General features: G+C 42.7%; 2 protein-coding genes across 7 annotated transcripts; one reads left to right on the top strand and one right to left on the bottom strand.

Moving 5' to 3' along the window:
- The first annotated feature begins 734 nt into the window (after positions 1-734).
- Positions 735-18,513, top strand: git1 (G protein-coupled receptor kinase interacting ArfGAP 1). Of its 6 annotated transcripts, none has more exons than XM_052077837.1 (21): positions 736-1,117; positions 2,999-3,132; positions 3,697-3,809; positions 4,077-4,182; positions 4,560-4,646; positions 4,729-4,859; positions 4,950-5,044; positions 5,126-5,168; positions 5,691-5,717; positions 6,232-6,280; positions 6,777-6,849; positions 7,381-7,478; positions 8,100-8,211; positions 9,332-9,456; positions 10,545-10,697; positions 11,663-12,010; positions 13,371-13,451; positions 13,947-14,005; positions 14,274-14,450; positions 15,191-15,254; positions 15,987-18,513. In XM_052077837.1, the coding sequence occupies exons 1-21, from the start codon at positions 1,066-1,068 to the stop codon at positions 16,200-16,202; spliced, it is 2,343 nt and encodes a 780-aa protein (XP_051933797.1). In that variant the 5' UTR covers positions 736-1,065; the 3' UTR covers positions 16,203-18,513. The 6 variants fall into 6 exon arrangements, with proteins under 6 accessions (XP_051933800.1, XP_051933797.1, XP_051933796.1 ...); XM_052077836.1 differs by having other exon boundaries at positions 13,947-14,023; XM_052077838.1 differs by lacking the exon at positions 5,691-5,717 and having other exon boundaries at positions 737-1,117; positions 13,947-14,023.
- tp53i13 (tumor protein p53 inducible protein 13) lies at positions 18,445-24,238 on the bottom strand. The gene is made up of 10 exons (XM_052077862.1): positions 22,906-24,238; positions 22,660-22,815; positions 22,485-22,565; positions 21,987-22,022; positions 21,393-21,451; positions 21,018-21,096; positions 20,772-20,900; positions 20,431-20,625; positions 19,250-20,132; positions 18,445-19,156 (listed from the first exon to the last, which is right to left on the bottom strand). The coding sequence occupies exons 2-10, from the start codon at positions 22,756-22,758 to the stop codon at positions 19,050-19,052; spliced, it is 1,668 nt and encodes a 555-aa protein (XP_051933822.1). The 5' UTR covers positions 22,759-22,815; positions 22,906-24,238; the 3' UTR covers positions 18,445-19,049.
- Positions 24,239-24,415: the final 177 nt, after the last annotated feature.

Here is a 24,415-nt window from a genome sequence, read left to right as displayed (position 1 = left end):
TAAGACTGTAGTAAAGCATTTTGTTTCAATTATTATTTAATTACCGGGTACTGCAATCTGACCCCCCCCCCCCCCCCCCCCGCTCCCCACTACAACTGTGTTTTTACAAGTGTGTTTTTAGTTGTTATCCTTAGCTATTTTTGGCACTTTATATTTTTATATTTATATTTTTCAGTTTGTAGAATTGATCAACAACAAAACATGATCTCTTTCCCTTCTGGAGACTATTTTGAATCAATACTTATTCAATATTTTTATTAGGGGGGGTTGCTTATTTTTTCATATTTCAGCGTTTGTAACTTTTTAATAAAGTGCAGACGTGGAATCATTTATTTATTTTTCCCAGCCTTTTTACACAAGCATTTATACTTATACATAACTACCTGTAGCATGTGCGATAGCTACTTTTTATTTTGTACAATACATTCTGATTTATATAGCGCTTTCAAAAAAGCTGCAGCTGTAACAAAGTGCTTTACAAAACGGTAAACACAAAGTAAAATAATAAACACATAACATAAAAACACGGACAGTCGGGCAATCTTTTTGTAATCTTGCAGAACAGTGGAAAAGGAAAAGTATCAAATTCCCCATTGCCTCGGTATCATAGTCCTGTATTTCGCTTTCCAAATGCATGCTGACTTTGAAATAAATACCGACTTGGACCATATTTAGCATAACCGCAGGTAGGCTAACAGGGGAGTTGGGTCTGTGGCAGGTAGGGAGCTGACACCTCTCGGCGAGATGCTGTCAATGCAGCTGTTACATGGACAAACAAACTGCGGAAAGCGCTTTACACCGCAATAGTACAATTAGCCACGTTACGTGCACCGTGGACACACAAAAGCGATATAGATTAAGTTACTTCGCCAATGCGTGCAGCGAATGAACTGGGGGGAACGTACGCAGAATTTCAACTGCCAGCCGCCGGCCGAGAAAACCTCTCGCACCAGCCGGCTTCCGGGGATTGAGAGAGTCTACATCGTCTGACGGGTGACGGCACGGCAGACGTCGCTTCTGTGGTTCGGCCAGGGGGAAAGGGCGAACTAGCACATCTTCGCTGATATGTCAAGAAAACTACAGCGGACGGAAATCTGCGCCGACTGCAGTGCGCCAGGTAGAGAATCAAAACACACGGGGAAATTGTTACCCGGTTGTATCGGCGCTATATCTCGGGAGAGCGACACGTTTAGAAGAATGCGGCCGTGATTGGGCGCCCTTTCTACGGCTGGGTAGAGCAGGAAAACGGCCAGTGCTTCGAAGCGTCGCTTAGGCCTCACATATTGTGCGAAAATAGGCGTGTTTTTAAACGCAAGATAACGTTAGCCAATTGAAGCTAACCATTGTTTTACCTTAGAAGGCAGACTTGTATGTTAATTTGGCAGGAAAGGATGTATCCGCGTACACGGTAGCGTAATGTCGCGCTGTGGAAGATTTGCATCGCTTTTTCATCCGGAGAGGTTTGTTTTGATTTTTCGGGGCAGAAACATTCTAGCGTAGCTGAGCTGAGTAAATTGCCGAATCTCACCCTTTCTGTTGGGCTTTTTTTTATTGAATACCGTGCTAGCGCATAGAATAAATTCAGAGTTGATTATTCCAACAAGTTTTGAGTTTATTTGGAATTTGAAGCACTTGTTTGTTGTGTTTTGAATCGTTTCATGGTCATTGTTGCTAGTTGAGCTAACACCAAGCTCGCTCGCCAACTTTGGCTAAATAACAAGTTTTCCCAATATGTTATAGTTTATGCGTAAAATGTCAGTCGTGTGCAGCAATATTCATTCATATTTCGCAGTTTATTTTAATGATTCTTAGAACTCAGTACAAAGTCTCGACACATTAAACATCTCTTTTGAATTTTTAATTTGCCACAATTATTGTCCGGCACAACTCGGTTTTATTTACTATGTTGCGTGGAAGTCATGTACGGCAATGACATTTACTTTCTTTGACTTTATCCGGCAAAAAAAGGAACGAAACACCCACGCGACATTTATTTACATCCCACAAAAGTCTAATAATCATTAATATGACTGCTCAGTAAACAAGTCCTTACGTTTAGTTCGGACTCTGGCTCATGATTATTGATGCTTAGGTGTGTTGCCTGTATTCATTCATGTGTACATAGATTACAACAGCTGCTCTTTGTCTGCTGATGCCTCTAGTTGCAATGCATGTGTATTCAAAGCTGTCAAAATAGCTTTATGGCCCCAGTACTCAGTGCATGTTGGTTACACCTTGCACATTTTTTTATTACATAGCATCTTGCTACTGTCCATATCAATAAACGAACAGGCACTTTCGAACATCAGTTAAACAATGACTAAGGTGTAATTCACATTGATTTAAAAATGCAAAATCTGTGCTTCTTTTGTTTCTTTTCAAGAGTTTTCCTTTTCAACTTGTGCGCCGCTCTTAGAAAGAGCTATGAAGTGGGCACAGTCTCATTTCATAGTTCGCGACGACCTTTTGCATGGACTCCAGTGAGTCCATTTTTGCTCCCATCAAGTAGCCCGTGTGCCTCTTCTGTGCTGAATTGGTGAATTCAAAGGGAATGAGAGGAGCCACTTTCATTGACTGCTAAGCTCGTCGGCTGTGTTCATGCCCACAAGCACCCGTGTCTAAATGTGCTCTAAATCTACTCCACCCATCCGCAAAGTTAAACTGTACTTTGCATTCGATTTGCGTCGGGCACGAGAATAGGGCCCCAAGGGTCCTGCTGTAAGTAAAGGTCAGATGAGAGCTACACATTCCAGTATGTTTTATATACGGCCTGGGATTGGCTTGCGACCAATTCGGGTGTACCCTGCCTCTCGCCTAAAGTCGGCACCGGTATGGCTTCAGCTCTTAAGCGGCACAGAGAATGGATGGATGCACTGTCGATGGCTGCTTGTAAAGAAAGTCTGAAGTTTGTTAAACCATTTTTAGTGTTGAAAGGTGTCACTGTCACGTAAACCATGTTTACAAAGCTCATAAAAGCATCCATATTGTTGTTTTTCAGACCCGGGCTGGACCAGTATCAACCGAGGTGTACTGATCTGTGATGAATGCTGTTCAGTCCACCGCAGTTTAGGTCGCCATATCTCCATAGTCAAGCACCTGAGGCACAGTGGATGGCCGCCTGCGTTAATGCAGGTGAGAGTGAGGGAACATTGAGGGGGAAAAAAAACATGGATGGCTTTTCCAAAATAAGAATGAATATTATGGCTCCCAGAGTTGGCCGGTATCACCTGTGATGTCAATTTAGATTGGTTAGCAATTTGCAAAAATAAAAGATACCTGTTGATACTGATCAACAGTATCGATCGCGTATGTCAGGGTCACTTCAAGTAACATTTCCTTTATACCAATGACTACTTTCCGATTGGCCAGGGCTTTGGCAGAATCTTTTGATTTTACGCGACATTACAGAAAGTACAACAAATTGCCAATTGGTACGATTTTCCATGAATAGCTGAGGATAAGTTCTATGGGGAGCATTGCAAATGAATATGGAACTGCAAATCGGCAGGGCTTCACTGTACTGATCGAACAAGATTGTCCGTTTGCTTTGTGATTGATGCGATATTTTATGTGGTCACGGATAATATCAATTTGTTGCTCTTCCCAATGTTTTACTGGGTCAGTTTGCTTGTGCTTGTAAGGTGTGTGCTGCTCAAGGTGAAAGCCATTAACTACCCTGCTTGTGTATTTGTTCAGATGGTTCAAACGTTGGCTGGCAATGGGGCCAACTCCATATGGGAACACAGTCTTCTGGATCCCGCTCAAGTGCAGAGCGGTCGAAGGAAACCCAACCCGCAGGACAAAGTCCAGTAAGCATAGTCCCTCACTACCTTAAGTACCACTGTAATGTAATACCACAAGACATTCATTCAGTAGTTTTCATTGACAAAATAATATCTACGCAGTCCCACCAGTTTCTTTACCTAGAATAGCTTTGCAAATATTAACTCCTTATAGTTGCAATCTTGTATTCTGTATTAGTATTATCATCATCATCATCATCACCACCCCCATCACCACCACTACCACTAAATCCCTTTGAGGTGTACATTTTTGTACAATTGCCCCACCTACAGTCCCACAAAATCTGAGTTCATCAGAGCCAAATACCAGATGCTGGCCTTTGTGCACAAGCTACCCTGCCGCGATGACGACGGCGTGACCACCAAGGACCTCAGCAAGGTGGGTGCTCTACTGCGGACCCTTGAGTCATCGTTTCAGCTTGAATATAAAAATTGGAGTCAGACATACTGTCGAATTGCATACATGTGTCAGCACAGTGGATGTTTAATTTCCAGATGTCAGCGGGTGGTCCCACACGTAAAACGTGGATGCATAGACACGTATGCACACACGCAAACTAGCTTATTAAACACCCATGGCATAATGTAAATTGAATGACGAAGCAGGATGGAATAATGACCTTTGCTGCTGTGTTGCTTCATTTGGCCAATAAAGAGGATGTGCCTGTTTCTATCTCCGTCTCATGTTTTATCACCCCCTCTTGTGTCCTTTTCTCTCTCCGTGGATTGCTCTGCCTTTCATTGTTTTCCTGTCAGCAACTTCACTCAAGTGTGCGAACAGGAAGTTTAGAGACGTGTCTTCGGCTGCTGTCCCTCGGCGCTCAGGCCAACTTCTTTCATCCAGTACGCAAATAACACACAGGACTTCCTAAACTGACCGCTCTACTTTAGGCCTGCTGCTTGACACTCTTCTCCGTCTCCCCAGGAAAAGGGTACTACACCTCTCCATGTGGCAGCCAAGGCAGGGCAGATTTTACAAGCTGAGCTACTAGTGGTGTACGGCGCTGACCCCGGAGCACCTGACATCAATGGACGCACACCCATGGATTACGCCAGGTAAAGCCTGGTAGAAAATCGTTAAATCACACTCCGTGCGCGTAAACTGTGAAATGTACTCCAGAACTAAATTGGTCTTGTGTGTTTTAGGCAGGCGGGCCACATAGAGTTAGCCGAGCGACTGGTTGAATGTCAGTATGAGTTGACAGACCGGCTGGCCTTCTACCTTTGTGGCCGGCGCCCAGGTAAGCCATCGCAGCAACAGGCAGTTGCTATCCAAAAGTGACAAGTAATGTGCACTTCGATTTATGTGCTTTTCCCTTTAGATCACAAGAATGGCCATTACATCATCCCTCAAATGGCAGACAGGTATGGACTAAAAACTTGGTGTTTTCGACTCGATGCCTTTTTATGCATGGATAGTAAAAAACAATCATGGGATTCCTACAATTTGATGCAGTTGAGTACTGTGACCAGAGGGTGGCAGCGCATTTTAGCCCACATTTAAAAGCTGATAAAGTAGGTGCTTTGGCCATTGCAGGTCAATATTTAGATACTGCGTGTTTAAATTTTTCGTTTTCATCAACAGGAGGTTTGATTCAATGTCCCAGAAGTGCGCAATCATATAAATCAAACATTCGCAGCGCTGACAATAGATGCTAATGGGTTGACAGCCAAATGTGCGATACGCATCACTCGTGTATTACAAAATCTTTTGTTGCCGAACAGAACGTTATTGTAGGACCTGCCTCCCACGTCACTCGATCTGTTGAATGCTATCTGTGGGTGATGACAGTCTTAAGTCGGTTCTCCACCCTTCTCTCTGTCTATTTCTTTCTTTTGCTCACTCGTTTTCTGTTCTCTCCATTTTGCTTCGCTCGATGGAGCCAGAGCTCGTCCTAAGTGCCCAACACAGAGGTATCTTTACTTTCTTGTTCCTCTTTCCCCCCCAGAATTTCTCTTCATTTTAAGCACCGTTGCTGCAACCCTATCTGTTGTACATTCCCTTGTTGTACAAAGAGCTCTCAAAGTGGGAAGCCAAACATTCAGCTTTAATATCTTACAGTACGCTAGGAAAAGAAGCAGCAGATTAATTAGGGTTCATTAATAAAAGTAGCACGGCAACAGTTTGGCAACTTTTGGCTGCCCAGCTGTGCCTTTCACCACCTCAGGTTCATCCTCCCTCTGAGACGGTAAATCCATCCAAATCCAAATGTGCTTGTTATCTCTGTCTCCCCACTTCCTTATCTCTTACTCATCTCTCCTTATCGCCATGTTGCCCAACATTTTCCCCACAATGTTCAGCACCCTCCCTCCCACTGTGTGTCTACTCTGCGGTGCAATTACCTGTGCTGTGTGCTACCAGTTTACTGTTGTTTTTTTGTTTTTTTGTTTTTTTTTGTTTTGTTTTTTGTTTCGTTTTGTTTTGTAGTCTGGACCTCTCCGAACTTGCAAAGGCGGCCAAGAAAAAGCTGCAAGCGGTGAGTTCATTGGGGGAGATCAATTGGATTGAACCAACTTATTGATTTTATTAGTTGGGATGTTTTTTTTCCAAGTCTTTTTTTGTAGCCGTAACTATACTTCAAAGGACGTCTCCTCCGATGTACACTCTTCAGTCATGAGAACTCTGAACAGAGGGTAGTTAGCTTACCTAAGGGCAGTCAGAAGAAATTTGGTACTACATTCAGTGATGTTTAAGACTCTTTTCAATTTTTACAAAATAAAAGTGTATTTTTTTAAATTCTGTTGTGTGGGTACACAAATAAATTTTTTATTCATTAATTTTTTCAATGCTGGATCTGAGAGAATGTAAGTTCCTAAAAATATCTGCATACACGTGGACAAGAAAAAGTCTGAGACCAAATCTTTGTAAAAATTGCCCTTGATGCCTCTCGCTGGGTCTTCAGTTGAGATGTCTTTTTTTTTTTTAAATGTAATGATATTTACACATATTTGTCTGTCTCTGTTGTCTGACAGCTGAATAATCGTCTGTTTGAGGAGCTTGCTATGGATGTCTATGATGAAGTGGATCGCAGAGAAAATGATGCAGGTGAGCCACGTCCTTTTTTGTGGCAAAAATAAAGTAGCTTTCATTTGTTGACCTTTGCCAAGTAGCTGTTTGAATTTTAATAGTCCTCAAGAGTTTTGACGGGGCTCAATTCAAAAAAAGGAAAAGCAAAGGAAAACACGTGTTCGTAGACATTGAAAATTAGAAGGTAATTTTGGAGCAAAGGAAAAAAAGTTTTTCGGAGTGAGGGAGGAGAAACAAGAGGGAGGAGGAGAGACTGCCTCCAAAAAGTGTCAAGTCTCCTCTTTGGCGCTTTTTCTTATTTCCTTTATGTTGAGAAGGAGCACTAAAATTCGCTCTTTTACTATTCCACTGGAGGTAAGTGGGGAAAGGACACACACACACACACGCACACACACACACGACGAGGGCTGAGAACACAATTGTGCATGTTGCAGGATCTGTTTTTGCAGTATGTAACTGTGTTTGAGGATTTGGTTGGATATGAGACATCCAAGACCTTGTTACTTAACCACACACATTTATTTTTGGTCCTCTTGCGTATGTCTCCAGTGTGGCTTACTACACAGAACCACAGTACTCTGGTTACAGAGCGAAGCGCTGTGCCTTTCTTACCAGTCAACCCTGAGTACTCGGCCACGCGCAACCAGGTAAACCAACACATATGAAGACTTTTGTTGAATGCATGAGGAAAAAGAGTGCACGCAGGTGAAAAAAAATTATCGTGACAAAATGCAGCCTGGCTCACTCGGTGTAAGGAACAAATCTTTCATGTCTTCTTGCATAGCTTATCTGTATCTGTATTGCTTGTGAGCATAAACATGACATTTTTCTCTCGCAGTTAAAAACAAAAAATCAAATTTATGCTTGTTTATTTTGTAATGAAAAGTTCACCACGTTCGTAACCGCAGTCTATTCTTGATGCAAAAGAGAATACTTTGACACCAGAATAATAACTTTGGTTTAACTCCAAAGTAGGCTTTTTTTCTAGTCTCTATAATGTATGCTTTTGCTCATATTCATGTGTTTATCTACTCACTAATCATAATTGCATGTGTGTTTGTGTGTGTTCCAAACGTTCAGTATGACTGTATTTTTCCACAGCAGCACATGGTCATTGACCACAGTAGTCTCTGGCAGTGAACCATGAGCTCTAAAATGGATTACTATGCTGCAAAACCAATGAAAGATGATATATTTGAGCTGAATTTCAGCTCAGCGGTGAACCTTGTTTTGTTTTGTCTTTTTAAATATGTTCCTTTCTCCCCTAGGGTCGTCAGAAACTTGCACGTTTCAATGCTCGGGAGTTTGCTACTCTCATCATTGACATCCTAAGTGATGCCAAAAGGAGACAGCAGGGGAAAGGTCTCAGCAGTCCAACTGGTGAGAAAATGATGGGAGGGTTACACAGTCTAAAGTTTGTTTTGATTGAATATTTTGGAATTGTGTCTAGTTCAAGGTACTTTACATTTAATTTAACTACCCAGAGGGTTGCCAGCAAAAGCAATAATATAATTTGTAATATATTACGTCATATTCATGAAATAAGTGTTTAGATTTAGCAATAGATTTTTTTCTGGGACGTCATAGCTGTTAAATCACAACATGTGGCAAAATCGGTATGACTAAAAACGGAAAACAATGATTTTCAAATCCTTTACAATCTATATTCAATCAAATACCATACAAGGACACACTATTTAATGTTGTTATTTTTGGATAAATATTCTGTCATTTTGAATTTTATGCTGACAACACGTTCCAAAAAAAGATAGGATAGGGACACCTTTATTCCTGTGTTAGATCATCTTTCCTTTTAACAACACTTAGTAAGCGTTTAGGGACAGATGCCATTCAGGCTTTCTAGGTGAGACTCTTTCCCATGCTTGCTTGATGTTCACGGTGGCACGGTATTGAAATTGCAGCTCTAAAATGTCTTTTTTTGAAATATTGGGGTCAATTTTCCCCATTGAATACAATCCGTTTTATTTAAAAAAATAGAATATTTGATAAATTGACAAATGTACACCATTTTATTTTTTAAATAGGTTCATATTTATTTTTATACTTTCTTTTTAATTCTTCTTAGTAAGTCACAGTGACCCATCACTGTTGAGCTATAGAACAGACCCGTGACCCACTCATGTTGCCCTTGGGGCAAACTGATGCCCGCTGGCACCATGTTTTTTGTTTTTTCTTTTAAGACAATGCTCTTTCATCAAAATGGCAATTTTTATATATTTTTTATTTTGAAGTTCCCTCTCATCTTTTCCCCCTCACTCCTGTGTGCGTAACTTTTACATCTTCCCGCATTTAGCAATTCCTGCAAGCAGCCAATCATGTTGTCGTGCTGAGAAAGCCCCCCCCCCCAAAATAGAATGAAAAGAAGAGTGCATGACCAGTGATGAACAGTTTGAGCGGTTAGAGATCATCATGCACAAGAGACAAGTCCTGATATTGTACTATACCTATGGATGGCATAAAATGTATGTTTTCTCCATAGATCCATTGGACCTAGGATTTGATGATGACCAGCATGACTATGATAGCGTAGCCTCTGATGACGACACAGACAGCGAGCTGACCACCCAAAATAACAACAACACCCAACGCAACAACCGTGCAAAGGTAGCCCACTTGAGGAAAAAAAAAACTATTGTTGACTTCAAATGTCAAGAATAAGCTAATAAGTTGGTCCGTGCATCCTACACATGGGAGTGGCCTCTGTGAGTGCTGCCACATAGCTCCCGAGTGACATCATATGGGGTCCTGTCAGAGAGGCATTCATTGTTCATTCAGAGGATAGAGGAAGGGGGGAAAAACTGACTCAAGTAGCACTGGATTAGTACAGAAATGCAGGACACAAAATTGCGCTCGACAAGGAGATACTTTAATTATTAATTTGTTTAAATGTCCCCAGTTCAAGTGTACATAAAATGTATACTATACACAGTACGTGTACACTACATTTCATATATTGACTATTTCAAACGATACTGTCTGTTTTCAGTAAAAAGAGTTTAGTTAGTAAGTTTATTGAACTCATACTTACTATTCATAAACGGCGTGTGAAGGATATTTGTTTTGGTCCACTTTTGGGAGTGCAATCGAACTGCATGTTCTAAGGTCACAGGAAGTGGGGAGAGGTGGTGGGTGGTGGATGTTGCATAGAGAGGGCAAGAACCAAAGCTCTTCTGTGTGCGTGTGTGCATGTGCAATTTTTGGATCAGCTGCGACTCTGGGCTTCAGGAAGCTTTCCAGCGCTTGCGTTTTCACACTGCTCCACTCTGTTCTGATTAAAGACCATCTAAAGTGAATTCGGAGATATGTCCCTAAATACATTATACACGTTTGATGATAACGTCTGGAAACATGCAAAGATATAGTTCTGTGTTGTGGAGACATAGTGTTCACCTGTTTTCACAATTTTGAGGCGTCATTTTATGTACCTGGTGATTATTATTATTATTTTTTTTTTTTGTTGTAATCATAGAAAGTTGGCAGGTATGCATTCTTCTCTTTGGTGTGTCAAATTTTTGAAGATATTGACTCAAAGCTCAATTTTTATACTTGGCACAAAAAAAGGCATATATTTAATAGTCAGTCATTTGAAAAGTGGCATGAATGAATGAAATGCAGTGAACACTGAAGAAATGTGCTGATCCGCATGAGTGTCTTTATATTGTTTGTGTATCTTTCCGCCTCCCGTCAAGCAGAGTATGGACTCATCTGATTTGTCCGATGGGCCCATCACTCTGCAGGAGTACCTGGAGGTAAAGAAAGCCCTGGCCTCTTCGGAAGCCAAGGTGCAGCAGCTGATGAAAGTCAACAATAACCTCAGTGAGGAACTCAGGCGGCTTCAGAAAGAGGTAGGAAGTGGAGAGGAGCCTTGAATGTACAGTGCATTTCAGAACAGGGGGAAGTTAAGGACCATCAATATTACACAAGTGTGGATTGTGATGTTGTTGGGAATGTAAAAGAAGTCCTTATGAAAGAGTCTAAACAGCTGTCCTGTGGTATCCCACGTTTTCTTTAATAGCACTCACCTGGTCATATTCGCTTCATTTGGTCACTTTTAGTTGGGGTTTTCAATTCTCTCATTGTATTATCTGAGGCTGCATATTCATATTATTCATTCATGTTTGCTTGACCAATATATTGAACAAGCAAAGCGGCAGTCTCCGACTGTACTTTGTTTGCGATTGTCCAGTCTAACCGGTCAAGTCATGCTGCTGGATGTTTAGCGGGCTTTGCTCTCACCAGGTTCTTGAGGAGGTATACATGCACTGTCTAGTGACATCCAAAACAAGAGGCTCTACTCGTGATACTATGTTTTGTTTTTGGCACTGCCAAGATTTATTACCGTAATTTAGCAGGATCTTAACATTCAAGCCTCACTGCAAGAATGTTCCGGCCTCTTGGTTCAAATCTCTGTGTTTGGAGTTTGCAAGTCCTCCCTGGGCTTGTGCGGGTTTACGTTGGCAGTCCTGTTTCTTCCCACCGGCCAAAGGTTAATTGTAAATTTGAGACTCCAAGTAGACCAACATATGAAAATTGTGATCGTGAACATTTTATTGAACACCTCCATCCCTCCTCAGCACCCACCCAGTCCCTATCTCATCATGTAACATGTCAGTGTAACGTGTCATGACCACACATGTGTCCCTCCCTACTACTGATATCAATTAACACTTGAGGTCCGTTGCATCCCTCTACAATACCTGTGCTTATGATTGTTTGTCTTGACGATTGAGTTGATGCCCGCCCCCCTTCCCTTCAACCTCCCCATTTACCTCCCCCCATCCTTCCTGGTTCCCTCCTTCCTGTTATGTAGATCACACGGATGCAGACAGAGAACAGCGCGCTACGGGGTGGCCAGCACGCTGGGGGTCCAGTGGGCCATGGGGTCGGTGGCCCTGGTGGAGGAGGAGGAGCAGGGACCAGCTGGCTGGGTGGCGGGATGCGAACAGTAATTGGTGGAGGTTTGCCTGTATTGGGGAAAGGACTTGACCACCCAGGACTCACAGTGCCCTCCTCAGCCACCCCGCAGTCCCATCCCCATCGGAGAGACCGCCAGGCCTTCTCCATGTATGAACCCGGGGCTGCCCCCAACCCCACGGCCCATGGTCCCCCAGCCCTGGACTCCCCGGCAGCCCGCCTGCAGCCCCTCAACACACCCAGCGTAAGTTAGAACTTTCCCTTCCTTTTGGAGGCCCTAATTGGCTCTCCTTGGCCTGATTAATGGGTGCTAGTTGAATTCCTATGTCACCATTTCTCTTTGAATCATTCTCTTTCTGCACTTCCGCTCCTCATCTTTGTCTTTCAGAGAAACACCATATTGTGATTTTCCAAGTGCCAAAATAATTCAACCCTGTTCTGTACCTTATAGTCAAATGATGGGTAAATTGCAAAGATGTGCTATCTGAATGAGAAAGATGGAACATAATAAATGTCTCTTTTTGTCTGGTGCCTCGTAACACCAGCGGTGCTCCTTCCTCTCCTCCACACTTTTACATTCACCTTTTCAGCGCCGTCTCTCCTGGTTAGCTCCTCGAATTAACAGCCGCTTAGCGGTACAATGTCCAAAAACACATACTTTTATGGCCTTGCCACAACATAATGACTATTTTGCACATACAAGAGCAGTGTTAAATAATCTGCCTTTCCAAATAAAATATATTCGTTATTGTGATTGTGGTTTGCTATTGTATAGAACTGAACGACATTATTCTCAGAGCTGTGTTTATCCTGCATTTTCCTTTCTGCAATTAGTGACACGAGTGACTAAAACATCAACTACAGCCCCACAACTACAATCCCTATTATGAACATTGTTAAATTAAGTCCTTTGTGACAGGAAAATTTGAACGTTATCTTTCGAAAAGGAAGGCAGAATATTTGATACAGCTGTTTTTTTTCTTTCTTTTTTTTCTTTTTATTTTTTATTTATATGTTATTAGGTTGTAAGCGTAGAAGTGGCCAGCCAGTGTCCAATATATACCCGTTCAGACATTTTATAGACATGATCCATCAGGTCATCCAGCATCAATCAGTGATCACCACCTCTTCACCAAAGACTTACCTTGTTTGTCTTTCTGTCTGCCTCCTCACCTGTCTGTCTCATGCTCACTGCAGTGCAGCCATGCATCCTCCGGATGTAAGCATTCTGCCTGTCATTGTGCCCGTTTTCCACTCATCTTCGCACTGTGCTTGCCCTCTGCTTATGATGTGCTGTAGCACTGGGGGAACATCAGTGTCATCTGGTCTTTTTGAGACGATACTGTGTGTAACTTTCCACCCGTTAGTTGTGTAGCTAATGTCTACACAAGTGTTTGATAGAAGAGTTACCGTTAGAAGGCCTACTGTGTTGATTACAGCAATCAAACCGGCTCTTGCTGACGCTTCATCTTTTTTTTTTCCTGCTTTCTCTCACCGATATCACTTTCCTTCCCTCTACTAATCTTCTACCCATTATTTTGTCCATTGCTGTCATCCCATCCCTCTCTTCCTGTATCCATCCCTATGCTCCCCTCTGTTCACAGGTAAGGAAGGGTAGTACAGGTGGTTTACCTTCGTACGGAGGACAACATTTGTCTGGATCTTCAGAAATGGGCCGATACATGGTGAGCTAATAAAGGTTTGCGTGTTTTCATACCAGAAGATGGAGGACACGGGCAAAGAAGGATGAGGAGATGCCACTTCTTTGTAGTTCCTGGCATTTAAATTCAATTTCACGGGGAAAGGGACCGAGCCCTCCCGAAAGTTGTGAGAGTGCTTATAGTCATAGTTGAAACTGTAAATATGCCACAAACTATGATCCCAAAACACTTTCATATCATATCAAACCCATATTATAACATAAGCCTTAAAAATCGTGTGTTGATATCTTCCCATGGAATCGAGTATCTAATAAAGATTGCCAAGCAATTCTTCAGTCATTTGATTGATTACATTTAACGTAGTTCACTTGTTGGACCTGTGTAAATGTTCCAAGAAGCTGCATCTGCAAGAAATACTGGTACTTGTTTGCAGTATTGACTCTGAATGAGTGATGAGAGCCTAATGTTCAATGAGGTGAATGATAATGACGCCTGGGGGGGTTGTGTGTCCCTCCACAGACTTCCAAATCGGATAAGCATGGGAGTGGTACTGACAGCGACTACGACAACACGCAAACGTACGACCCCTCGATAAGGTCAGACTTCACCGTATGTCACCGCGCACAGAAACTGAGACGCTGGTACTCCAAATGTGCATGTCTGGTTTATTGAAGACTCTAAATTTTACACAGGTGTGATTTGGGTACTTATGTGTGCCCTGTGAGTGACTTCTCCGCCTCTCATCCAAAGTCAGTTGGGATTGGTTCTAACTCAGCCTTAAGAGGACAAGCGGTATAGAAAATACAATACCATGATGTTGACGATCGTGTATTTTGCTCTTTTTAGCATGGGTCGCAGCAGCGAGGAAGACGGGCGTGGGGAGGCTGAGGAGGGAGGCGGTGGTGAGATGGGCGATCCAGACCCCACCTTGCCATGCACGGAGGACGTCATACTTAAGACTGAGCAGGTGACCAAGAACATCCAGGAGCTTCTCAGGGCAGCTCAGGAGTTCAAACATGAAAGGTGAGATGCCAACACCCCACTAATACTGCAGTATTAGGTATTGCTTGCTTTATGTACCAAATAAAAGTGTGCTACTTTCAATAGATGGATAGCTAACTAAAATAATACAAGATTCAAGTGTTAGGTCATATACAAATTACTGTACTGTACTCAATTACAGTTTAAAAAATTTCAGTGTTATCCACATTTTTTCTGTTGAATTTTTAAATGGAATAAAATTCAATTCACACAAAAAAATATTGGCACATTGATCACATAAAAATTAGCAACTCTTAATATTTTAATTATTTGCTTAATAATTTGTTGCCAGGCACATTTCATAACTAAAAAAGAAAACAAAAAGGGCGGCATCTGGTGAGCGCCTCTGACTCACAGTCAAAAGGATTGGGTTTGACTCTCTGCTTGAACATGAATGCATAGTTTTGCGGGGATAAGCGCACCTAAACAAATTAATTCATGAACACTGTTCCACAGTTGAATGAGTGCACTGTTTGAAATGCAAAATGAAACAAAACCAATTAAATTGCCCCATTTGCTGGCTATTTTAACCTGTCACCAATCCCCCATTTCCTTTTAAAACTTTAATATATATTTCATCTAATGCTGTGGTTTGATGCATTTTTAAAGCTTTCAACATTCAGTACAAGCTGTCATGAGTCCAAAAAATATCTGTGGTCTAAGTGGAAGAACCATGTTGCTTTAATTGTGTTTCAACATTTAAATCGAATCATTCTCCTCAGCTTTGTACCGTGTTCTGAGAAGATCCACTCTGCGGTCACTGAGATGGCCTCACTCTTTCCCAAAGTAAGTTTCAGCACATTTTGTGTTTCTTTACTTCTTTACTTTAGAATGGCAATTGCAGAGTAATCTACTTTATAATATAATTACAGTATTTTACCGATGTGTAACGCCATGATAAATATTACTAGATAGTCAATAGACGACCGCACGAATTTCCGCACAACAAAACGCCCCTGATTAAAAGCTGCAACAGCTACATTTAGCTCCAAAAAACTAATTTGCACCTAAAAGCCTTCCATTTTCTTAAAAGCTCACAGCGCGCCTTAAAATCCGATGTGCATTGTGTATGGTCATTACGGTAATATTTCGACCCCAAAATGGCTCCTTGCTCGAGATGTGCTGACAACACAGAGTTCAAACATAAGGCGATCGGTTACGCAGTTGAACACGGAAATAGAGCAGCGGTAAGAGAATTCACTGTTAATGAGTCAATGTTATAACTTGCTGTTGGTTAAGTGAACTGAGTCGCTGCTTTATTAAATAAGTTTTAGTGACATCTGATTGTTGTTGGCGTTTCCTTGAGCATAGCTCCACCTCGTGGACGCATTGTAGATTGCAATTGCAAAATTACATAATAGGCCATTCATTGAAGGTGCGCCTCATAATCCGGTGCGCCTTTTAGTGTGGAAAATACGGTATGCGTTTCCTCCACTTATTATTTTCCGTTGATCCTTCAGCCATTTGAACGATCCTCTACTCAATTAAAAGCTTTTGCCCTCGCGTCTATTTGTATAGCGCCCGGCCCTGGATGCAGTCCACAGTTCACTCCGCCTGTTGGCCTCCAGCGCCTCGCGCTTACAGGTGGAGTGCCGCAAGGCAGCGCCCTCAGAGCCCGGCGCTCCCGCGGTGGACTATCAGCTCCTCACTCAGCAGGTCATCCAGTGCGCTTACGACATAGCCAAGGCCGCCAAGCAACTGGTCACCATCACCACTCGAGAGAAGAAACAGTGACACACTGCAAAATGCTGAGAGAAGGGTGGGTAAAAGAGGAAAGGGGGCAGGTCCAGTGGGGTCACACTATTGGGTGGCGGACAAGGTGGGTGGGGAAAGACAAGTTCGGACTATGCATGGGAAGGAATCGGATGAAAATGTTACGGATTCAATGAGCACAGAGAAGGAACGGGCGGAGGGATCCAAAATGGAAAATGACAGCTTTCTGAACTCAACGTGTAAGATAAATGGCTTTAAGTGCGATGCCGACAAGAACGCATGATGGTGCTGATGTACAGTTAATCGCATCGTTGACATGTTGCAACTTCCTTTATACCCCTGCCCGTTGTTCCTCATCCCACCGTCAGCTCAACACCCGGACCAACATTCAACTGTGACAGCCTGTCTTTTGCGCTCCCTTGCCTTACTAGGCTGGATTAGTGGACCCCCATTCCACAGCTTCATGCATCGTCTTCTCCGGTTTGCCTCGTGCTACCTGTAGTGGAGGTCCATCATGGCATGTTCTGGCATGTTTCTTTCTCAGTTTCCCTTCGAACAGGCAGATTTGGAATGGATCGACATCTCTAAAAACAATTAACACTGGAATAATTGCGATGTATTTTATTTTTTGTTTTGTATTGATATTTTTACTGATTTGTTTCATGTTTGTCGTCGTCTCACTTATGATTCTCATTTAGTGGCGCAGGGAGTCTTTGTTCACCCTCTTACTGGGATTTAGCTGAAACAACCTGTGAAGAGTCCTGAGGATTTCTCAAGCACTCTTTTGGAGTGACATTTGCTCCTTTTAAAGAGACACTCAATGGCTGAGATTGGTATCAGGTGCCAAAGCGTTTGGATTGAATGGTCAGACCAAAAACCCCTTGGTCTTGTTTTATGACAGGACCTGGATCGCAATGTTTTAATCAAACCTCAATTGTCTTTTATTGTCCATTTTTTGTGTGTGTGTGTGTCTGTGTCTCTTATAATTTGCCTCATTTTACCGCTCCAGTGGAATCATCTCATTATTAGTCGTTGTCAAATGTTGCAGTTCAGCAGTCTGGAAGCCATTGCAAGATATGTTTTGCTGATGTATGTCATTTGTTATTGATTTAGTGTTCAAATTTTTTAGCTGACTGGTGAGCACAATCAAGCCCTGTGTTTTATTTTTCTTAATTCTGCGTCGGTGTGATCTTCTGATTTTGCTCACGGAATTTAACAATCTCAGAGGGAAAGAGCATTGTGAACACAGATACCGGTAGTTGGCCTTGTACAGGTGACAAAACAAGCCCGCTGGCTTTCTCACCCTCAAAAACGCAGTTAAGACTAACATTTGACCTTGCCAAGTCCCATCCAGCACTTTGAATTCATGGATCACCTTCAGCACTTGAGCCAACTTTTTCAAATTGGTCATTTGATTTGCTCACGTCTTATCTGTCGCAAGTCTCCATAGGTGAGGGTTGATTGTTTGCCATGACCTAAAACGACTCTTGCAATGTATCATTGCTTGATACTGAATGCCTTTGCACATAATCATCTCATGTTTGACTGGCTGCAATGTTCTGACTGCTGCAACAATAGAACTTCCATCGATAAGGCTCCTCTCTCGCTAAAGTTTTAGACCAGGTCAGTCTGTGTGTTTGTCTATTTGTTAGTCCAAGTGGGCTTTAGGGCGTGAGCATCTAGTTAAGGTTCTGCCTTGAGAGTGTGCTTGCACAGTGGCGGGAACAAGATGGAGCTAGCAGGTGGACTCACATCTGCAGCGCTCAATGCACTCTCCTCACGGTCATACTTCATGCATTAGGCGCTTGATGCAAAGGCTGCCTTATGTGCGGCGTGGTGCAATAGGAAAAGGTCTGAAGCATGCTTGGGTTCAGCACTAAAAATCATCTCAGAGTAGCTTGGGGGAGGGAGAAAAAAAATGCACTTGGCACCTCTCAGTACCTTGATAAGTGAACACTAAGTAGAGTGTGAATGTTGACTGGTTTCATCTCATCGTGCCCAGCAGACTTTTATTTCTCCATCTGCGCATACTTTTAGCATTTAAAAAAAAAAAAAGTCATCGGCTGGACCAAGCCTTCCATCAGCCAGTGATTTATTTGAGCCTAGCCCAATCCAGAACCACTGGCCGTGCACTGTGGCCTGTTGGGTTGCTGTCCTTGAGCATCACCCCACGGGCATACATTTTGGGAGATGTGTGACGGGAGCATTGTCTTTTAGAAGAAAAACACTAAGAAAAATGTATAAATGTAGAGACGCAGAACAATGACTTCAAAAGGTCAGTTGTAATGGAAACTCATAAGCTGTACATTTGTAATAAAACAAGTTAATTGTCGATGGTTTGGCTGTTATTTTTTTTTCCCCCAGCTATTGTTCAAAAGAACTTATACCTTAATTACTTTTATGTCATAACGGTTCTACATTAACTCATTCACTGCCAGCCTAGTTAAAATACATGACATACATTTTTCACTTCTATAGCTGTCGGTGACAGTGAATGAGTTAATGCCAAAGTTACTTAACTCACGTACTTTAACCTTCATTATCTAAGAAATACACATGCAGTATTATACAGCAACAATGCCTGCTTGTAAAAAAAAAAACATGATCAGGCGACTTGATAGTTGTTGCACAAATGTGTCAAAACGAATGTACCGGTAATACAAAATATACAACATTGGAATTTTCAGATTGTGGTGGTTGGGTTGTTAAAAAATGTTTTTTTTTTCTTGCTGTGGCTTTCACAAGCCGTCCCTTTTTGTACGTAATGACATCTACCTGTGGATACCACAGTTCCAACTCAAAAGTTAACATGTACACGATTCACCTGACTTGGAACAAGTCCCCAAACACAGTGGTTCCGTCATTTGTCTATATGTACTCATCCGAGCTTGAGGAGCTCAGCAGGAGAGCACACTCTTGTCTTCGGCCTCTCTTCCGCCTCCTTTTTTGAATTTGCATCCTTCTATGGATAACGTCTAGAAGACAAAAATTGCCGTTAAAATTAAATACTGTCCGAAAATGTACAACCGTTTTGTTGTTTTTTTTTGCCGTGTGCCAAGTTTACCAACCTGCCACGCTTTCGTAGTCTTGCTGTGGATCGTGCCAGTACAGACTGGGCATGGTCCTCCAGTGGCGGTAGAGGCGCGTGTGCAAAACAGACAGTGTGAGGAGAACCAGCAGGAAGCCCAGCGCCGCCCCGGCCCACACCGCCTCGTCGGACCTGGGGGTCCTCAGAAAGTCGCTGCTCACAAACGTGGCTTGGCACTCGGAGTCCCCGACGCAGTCGGACTGTTGTCCTGTGGTGCAGGTGTCACAGTCGTCGGTGGTGGCCGGGTCACTGCGCCGCTCTTGTTGGATGTGTTTTGGAGCCACGGACTCGTCCCGCCGCTTTAGTGAGTTCATGTCAGCTTTTTGCGCCGACTCTGTCTCTCTCAAATCTACGACTTCATTTTCCTGCGTTTGTCTGCCTGCATTGGCGCTGTGTTTAGCAGAGACCCCCTGTTTCACTGTAGGACTTGTGGCTGCTGCCCTGTGTCCATCAGTCTCTGGAACCTTGATGAGTAAAATCCTCTGCGTAGGCCCCGACACTCGAGACCCAAAAGGGGTTGCAGGCCTGGATGACAAATCCTGATTTTGGATCTTCGTCGGAGATGCACCTTTCCGCAGACCAGACTGATTTGTGAGAACCGCAGTCCCTGTCCAGTGTGTCCTTGGTCCATGTGTGCTACTGTTTTTCCGGTTCCTCAAAACATCGGACATGTGAAATGTTCCATTTAATTTCACATCATCCTGTTTTGCTGGTATCGCGGCTCTTTCCTGCCTCTGCCTTGATTCCCCTTGAGGTTCTTGCCCATTTCTGTTATTTGCAGGGGGGACTTTCTTTTTCTCCGCCTTTATCTTTCCTTTCGGCCATGATGAGATTATCTGCTCACAGCACTGCCTCACAGACTCCTGTAGATTTTGGATAAACACACGCTTGGAAACATCTCCCGGAGGTAATCTTTTTGTTGTTGTTGTTGTTTTGTTTACCTTCTCAGTCACATTTTATATGTGTGAGTGGACGGATAGATGTTTACATGTAAAGATGTGGTCAGAATAACAGAATCAGTTGTGAATGATGCTTACATTATGTATATATTCTTTCCAGTATGGAAACGGATATCATACCAACAAAAAAAAAAAACAAATGTGATGTGGTAGCACCATTGCCAAAAGAATTAAAACTAAAATAAACGGTTCAAACTCCAACCTTGGGTTCTGAGCGGCGTCCCTCTCGACGTGTGCGTCTGTATCCATGTTGGTTTGTTGCGCGCGTCAACAGGAAGTTGTATTTGCCTCTGATCGGACTACCCGAGGTCGTAGTGCTCTGCAGCCAATCACAAACGTCTGAAGAGGCCGCAGTGGAAAGCTCCAAAGTTCTCCCCCAAGCCACCAAAGCTACAGGCTGAAGACAGACACGATTGTAGGTTCAGTACTTTAATTGTGAGCCCATTAATTGAAAACCCGAGGAACAAATGAAAAGAACAGTGTTATTCCACAACCAATGTGCTCGTTTCTCGCCGTGTTTCAGTCAGTGACTTGTTCCCTAACCATAGATTTGTTGAGCTGTGGGTGAGGGGTGACGATGTAGTCGTGTAGACATGAGCGGGCCAGTATGGACACCAGCGCACGCTCGCTGAAGGCTGCGCAGGGATGGTAGAGCAATACGGCCGCTCCGTGCTGGTAAAGGCACAACAAAGAAACATGAGACCAAATATTAACTCCATAAATTTCTGCTTGAAACACGGGAAGTCTTTCCAAAAAAAAAAAACCCACTTGAGGTTGGAAGTTACTCACATGCAGGTTATTAAGCCACCGTTGTGGAGGACAGTACAAGTACTCTCCACTCTGTGCCCTGACTGGCCTGAAAGCACCGCTGCAATGCACACAGCATATATACGCGGTCAAACAATGTCATAAACGATTTCACTTTTCTCAAAAATTCAGCTTTAAAGAGGAGGAATGCTTTAATACGACTGAAGAACCAAAGACACACGAATAAATATAAATCATATCAATCCACGGTTCTGAATATTAAGCACTAGGAGAACGTGCAAACGCCACACAGGAAGGAGATGCTGACCACAAAACACCTAAAACAATATTAAGTATCAATGCTTGACTTTCTCGGGCAAACTGCATTCCAATAACAATGTAAAAACACAATGTTACCTGTTGGGGATGCTGTGGCGGTAGGAAATGGGTTCAGTCATGCAGACCTGCCAGGCAAGCTGTTAAAAAAAGTGGTCACAAATAACCCTCCTCCTAAGTTTGTTTCTCCAAAAAGTAACAAGGTTCCTATGTCAGTTTAACCGGGGGGCATACACACAATTGAATTCCATTCAACAAGTATTATAAGGGATTCAAAAAAATACATTTACTCTCTTTTTAACTGAATTTTAAAGGTGTCCATTTGTTCCGCAACATAACAGGACTGTTAAGCAGAATTAGTATTCAATACAGCCGGTGAGCCATCACCCAAACTCTTATCAGGTGGACAGTCTGGGACAATAATTACATAATAGCGACATTATTTTGAAGTGTTCATAACAGGCGGAAACTAAAGAGTCAAGGTCTTTTGAGGATCTAAATTGAGGCTTTTGATTCACGATGACCTACAAAGTACGGTTGTTGACTTTTTCGTGTCACAGTGGAGCACCTAAAGGTCAGGGGACATTAAATGTGGCGTGACCTTTAGGCACTTAAATCACTCCATTTAATGAAGGTAGCGTGTTGGGTAAACATAGCGCTTGTTTGAGTGCTCACCTCAGGATCATACACTGTGTCAACACTGGGGAGCCTCTGTGAGGAGCAAAGAATGAAAATGGCTCAGGATTTGCAGACAGCATTGTGAAAAAGGTTTTTCCACAAGTGTGACAATCTCGTGCTGTGGTGCGTGACATCAAAGACATTGAGAATCTCAATTCGGAGCACATGAACATCCATCCGTTTTATACTGTATTGCGCGTGACCTTTTTAGGGTGCAGCAGCCTGTAAGAGACGACTCTGAGTGAGAGGCGGGGCACTCTCTGGACTGAATGCATAATCAAAGGGCTCAAAAAGTCTCTTACAAGTAATAACTAACTTATTACCCTGCACAGATGGTAATATTGTAAGGAAGCTTATAATCATAATATTACTTTCAAACGCAAGTAACTAGTAGTATGACATGTATTTCACTTTACAAGTAACTTCACGGACAATTCTTATATAGTTGTCAAGTACAGTACTCAAAGAGTTGATATCTGCCGTATCCATGGTTACCTGTGTGGAGTCGTACCAAGCAGCAGTAGTCGGACAGCCCCAGTAGATGGCATCCGTTGGAAGATCCCTTTCTAAAAGCAGCTACACGAAAGATAATTTTCACGATATGACTTAGTGACGGGTTACAACGATCATCATCAGCAGCATAATAATAATAATAAGAATATATACCGACCTTTCCATTGTCACAGTCGGAGGTCAGATGCTCAGAGTTGACGTACCGACCGAAAAAGAACCACAATGCGGCCAGCACGGCCACCGTGTGGTTCGGCATGCTCGTCAGTCATCCAGGTGGGAGATAAAAATGCCATGGAATGTCAGGCTACTGCAGCTACGAAAAGAATGAAAGCAAGTCCTGAACCTTCACAACACATTTTCCAAGAACAATGGCACGGTGCAAAAGAAAATAAAAATAAATTACCATGCTTATCTTGTCGACTACGTTTTCTTAGTTTCAGATCATGTCGACTCCGTTTTCTTAGTTTCAGACGGTGAGCGAAGTTTTGCACTTTGTAACCTGTACAACGATTGGTTTTGACTAACATTGAAAGTGAGCATTACAAATGCAATCACCAACGTCAACAACGGAAGTATTTTTTTACTTTCAAAATAAGTGTTCGTAAATGACTGAATATTTGACAATCTGATGCATTTTGTCGATTAAAAAAATAAATGTAGATAATACTTACATAATTTTCCAAGTATATCTGAATAATTCAATCGAATTCCTTTTTTAAGATAAACATATTCGCTCTTTAGTCTGAAAATGTCCTGATTGAACTTGATGACTTCCGTTTAGATCGCTGCTCATGTACGGAAGGTGGAAGGACTCAAAATTACTATTTAACGGGTGCGCAAAAACAGGTTTTCAAATGTAGCTGCACATAACATATAAAACCCACAAAGTATGATACCTTGTGTTTCGGTGCTGTGGTTTTATAATTTAATATACCCCCCCCCCCCCTTTTTTTAGGTTCTAGTCGAGCATAAATTCGAGCCTTCTTCCCCTATCATAGTAATTTCCATGAATAGACTTAATGTCTGGCAACACTCCAAGTGAAGAAATGAATAGGGGAATGAGGTCTGGTATGCGGCGACCTAAATAAATGAAACAATAAACAATCTATCCATCCATTTTCAACAGCCCTTTTCCTGAACTGGGTCGCGGGATTTCCTGGGGCCCGATTTGGTTGCCAATCAGTCTAATGGCGCAATACAGGCAAACAATAATTCACGCCCATAGCCTCACCGTCATCGAGTGGGAACTGATTCCACGCTGGCCGCACTCAAGGCAGACGAGTGTACCAGGACACCATTAATGACTTGCATAATAATAATAATAATAACAATAATTACATTTTTAAAGGAGTTGGTAACAAAAAATGCGTAAATCTCTTTGCAGCAAATGGTATTTATTTGGGTGACCAACTGATGAGCATGTTTGCCTCACAGTGCATAGGTGCAGGGTTCGATTCCGGTTCAGGGCTTCCTGTGTGGATTTTGCATGATCCCTCCGTGCCTATGTGGGGTTTCTTTGTGTTTTCTCTAATCTTCTCATCCTCACAAGGGCTGCGGCCGTGCTGAAGCCTATTCCAGCTGTCTTCGGGCAGTAGGCGGGTTTCACCCTGAACTGCACATTCCCGCTCACAATCACACCTCGGTAGAATTTAGAGTGTTCCATTATGCCATGCCTGTGTTTGGAATGTGGGAGGAAACTGGAGCACCCGGAGAAAACCCACAGGGTGCACACGCAAACTCCAACAACAACAAACGGGTTGAGATGACCGGATGCGACATATATGCTCCAAATAAATGCACAACCTGAGTGTGTATTACGTCTTATGTGTTATGTTGCTAAGAAACCAAGTCGTGCTGTTTTGTCTCCTTCATAGGCAACATTTACTGATTCCGACAGCAACAAACTTGTCACT

The sequence above is a fragment of the Hippocampus zosterae genome, chromosome 10 (assembly GCF_025434085.1).
Source record: "Hippocampus zosterae strain Florida chromosome 10, ASM2543408v3, whole genome shotgun sequence".
Classification (NCBI taxonomy): Eukaryota; Metazoa; Chordata; class Actinopteri; order Syngnathiformes; family Syngnathidae; genus Hippocampus; species Hippocampus zosterae.
The sequence above is the reverse complement of the archived record's forward strand: the minus strand, read 5'-3'. Positions and strand labels throughout refer to the sequence as shown.

What these genes read in the sequence shown, in the direction of transcription:
- git1 (XM_052077836.1), top strand. Translation starts at nt 1,066, where the DNA reads ATGTCAAGAAAACTACAGCGGACGGAAATCTGCGCCGACTGCAGTGCG. An exon ending in CGCCGACTGCAGTGCGCCAG is followed by an intron (nt 1,118 to 2,998) that starts GTAGAGAATCAA and finishes GTTGTTTTTCAG; the next exon opens with ACCCGGGCTGGACCAGTATC. An exon ending in CCTTTGTGGCCGGCGCCCAG is followed by an intron (nt 5,045 to 5,125) that starts GTAAGCCATCGC and finishes TTTTCCCTTTAG; the next exon opens with ATCACAAGAATGGCCATTAC.
- tp53i13 (XM_052077862.1), bottom strand. Translation starts at nt 22,758, where the DNA reads ATGCCGAACCACACGGTGGCCGTGCTGGCCGCATTGTGGTTCTTTTTC. An exon ending in CTTGGTACGACTCCACACAG is followed by an intron (nt 22,023 to 22,484) that starts GTAACCATGGAT and finishes TGCTCCTCACAG; the next exon opens with AGGCTCCCCAGTGTTGACAC. An exon ending in GACGCCGCTCAGAACCCAAG is followed by an intron (nt 20,133 to 20,430) that starts GTTGGAGTTTGA and finishes CAAAATCTACAG; the next exon opens with GAGTCTGTGAGGCAGTGCTG.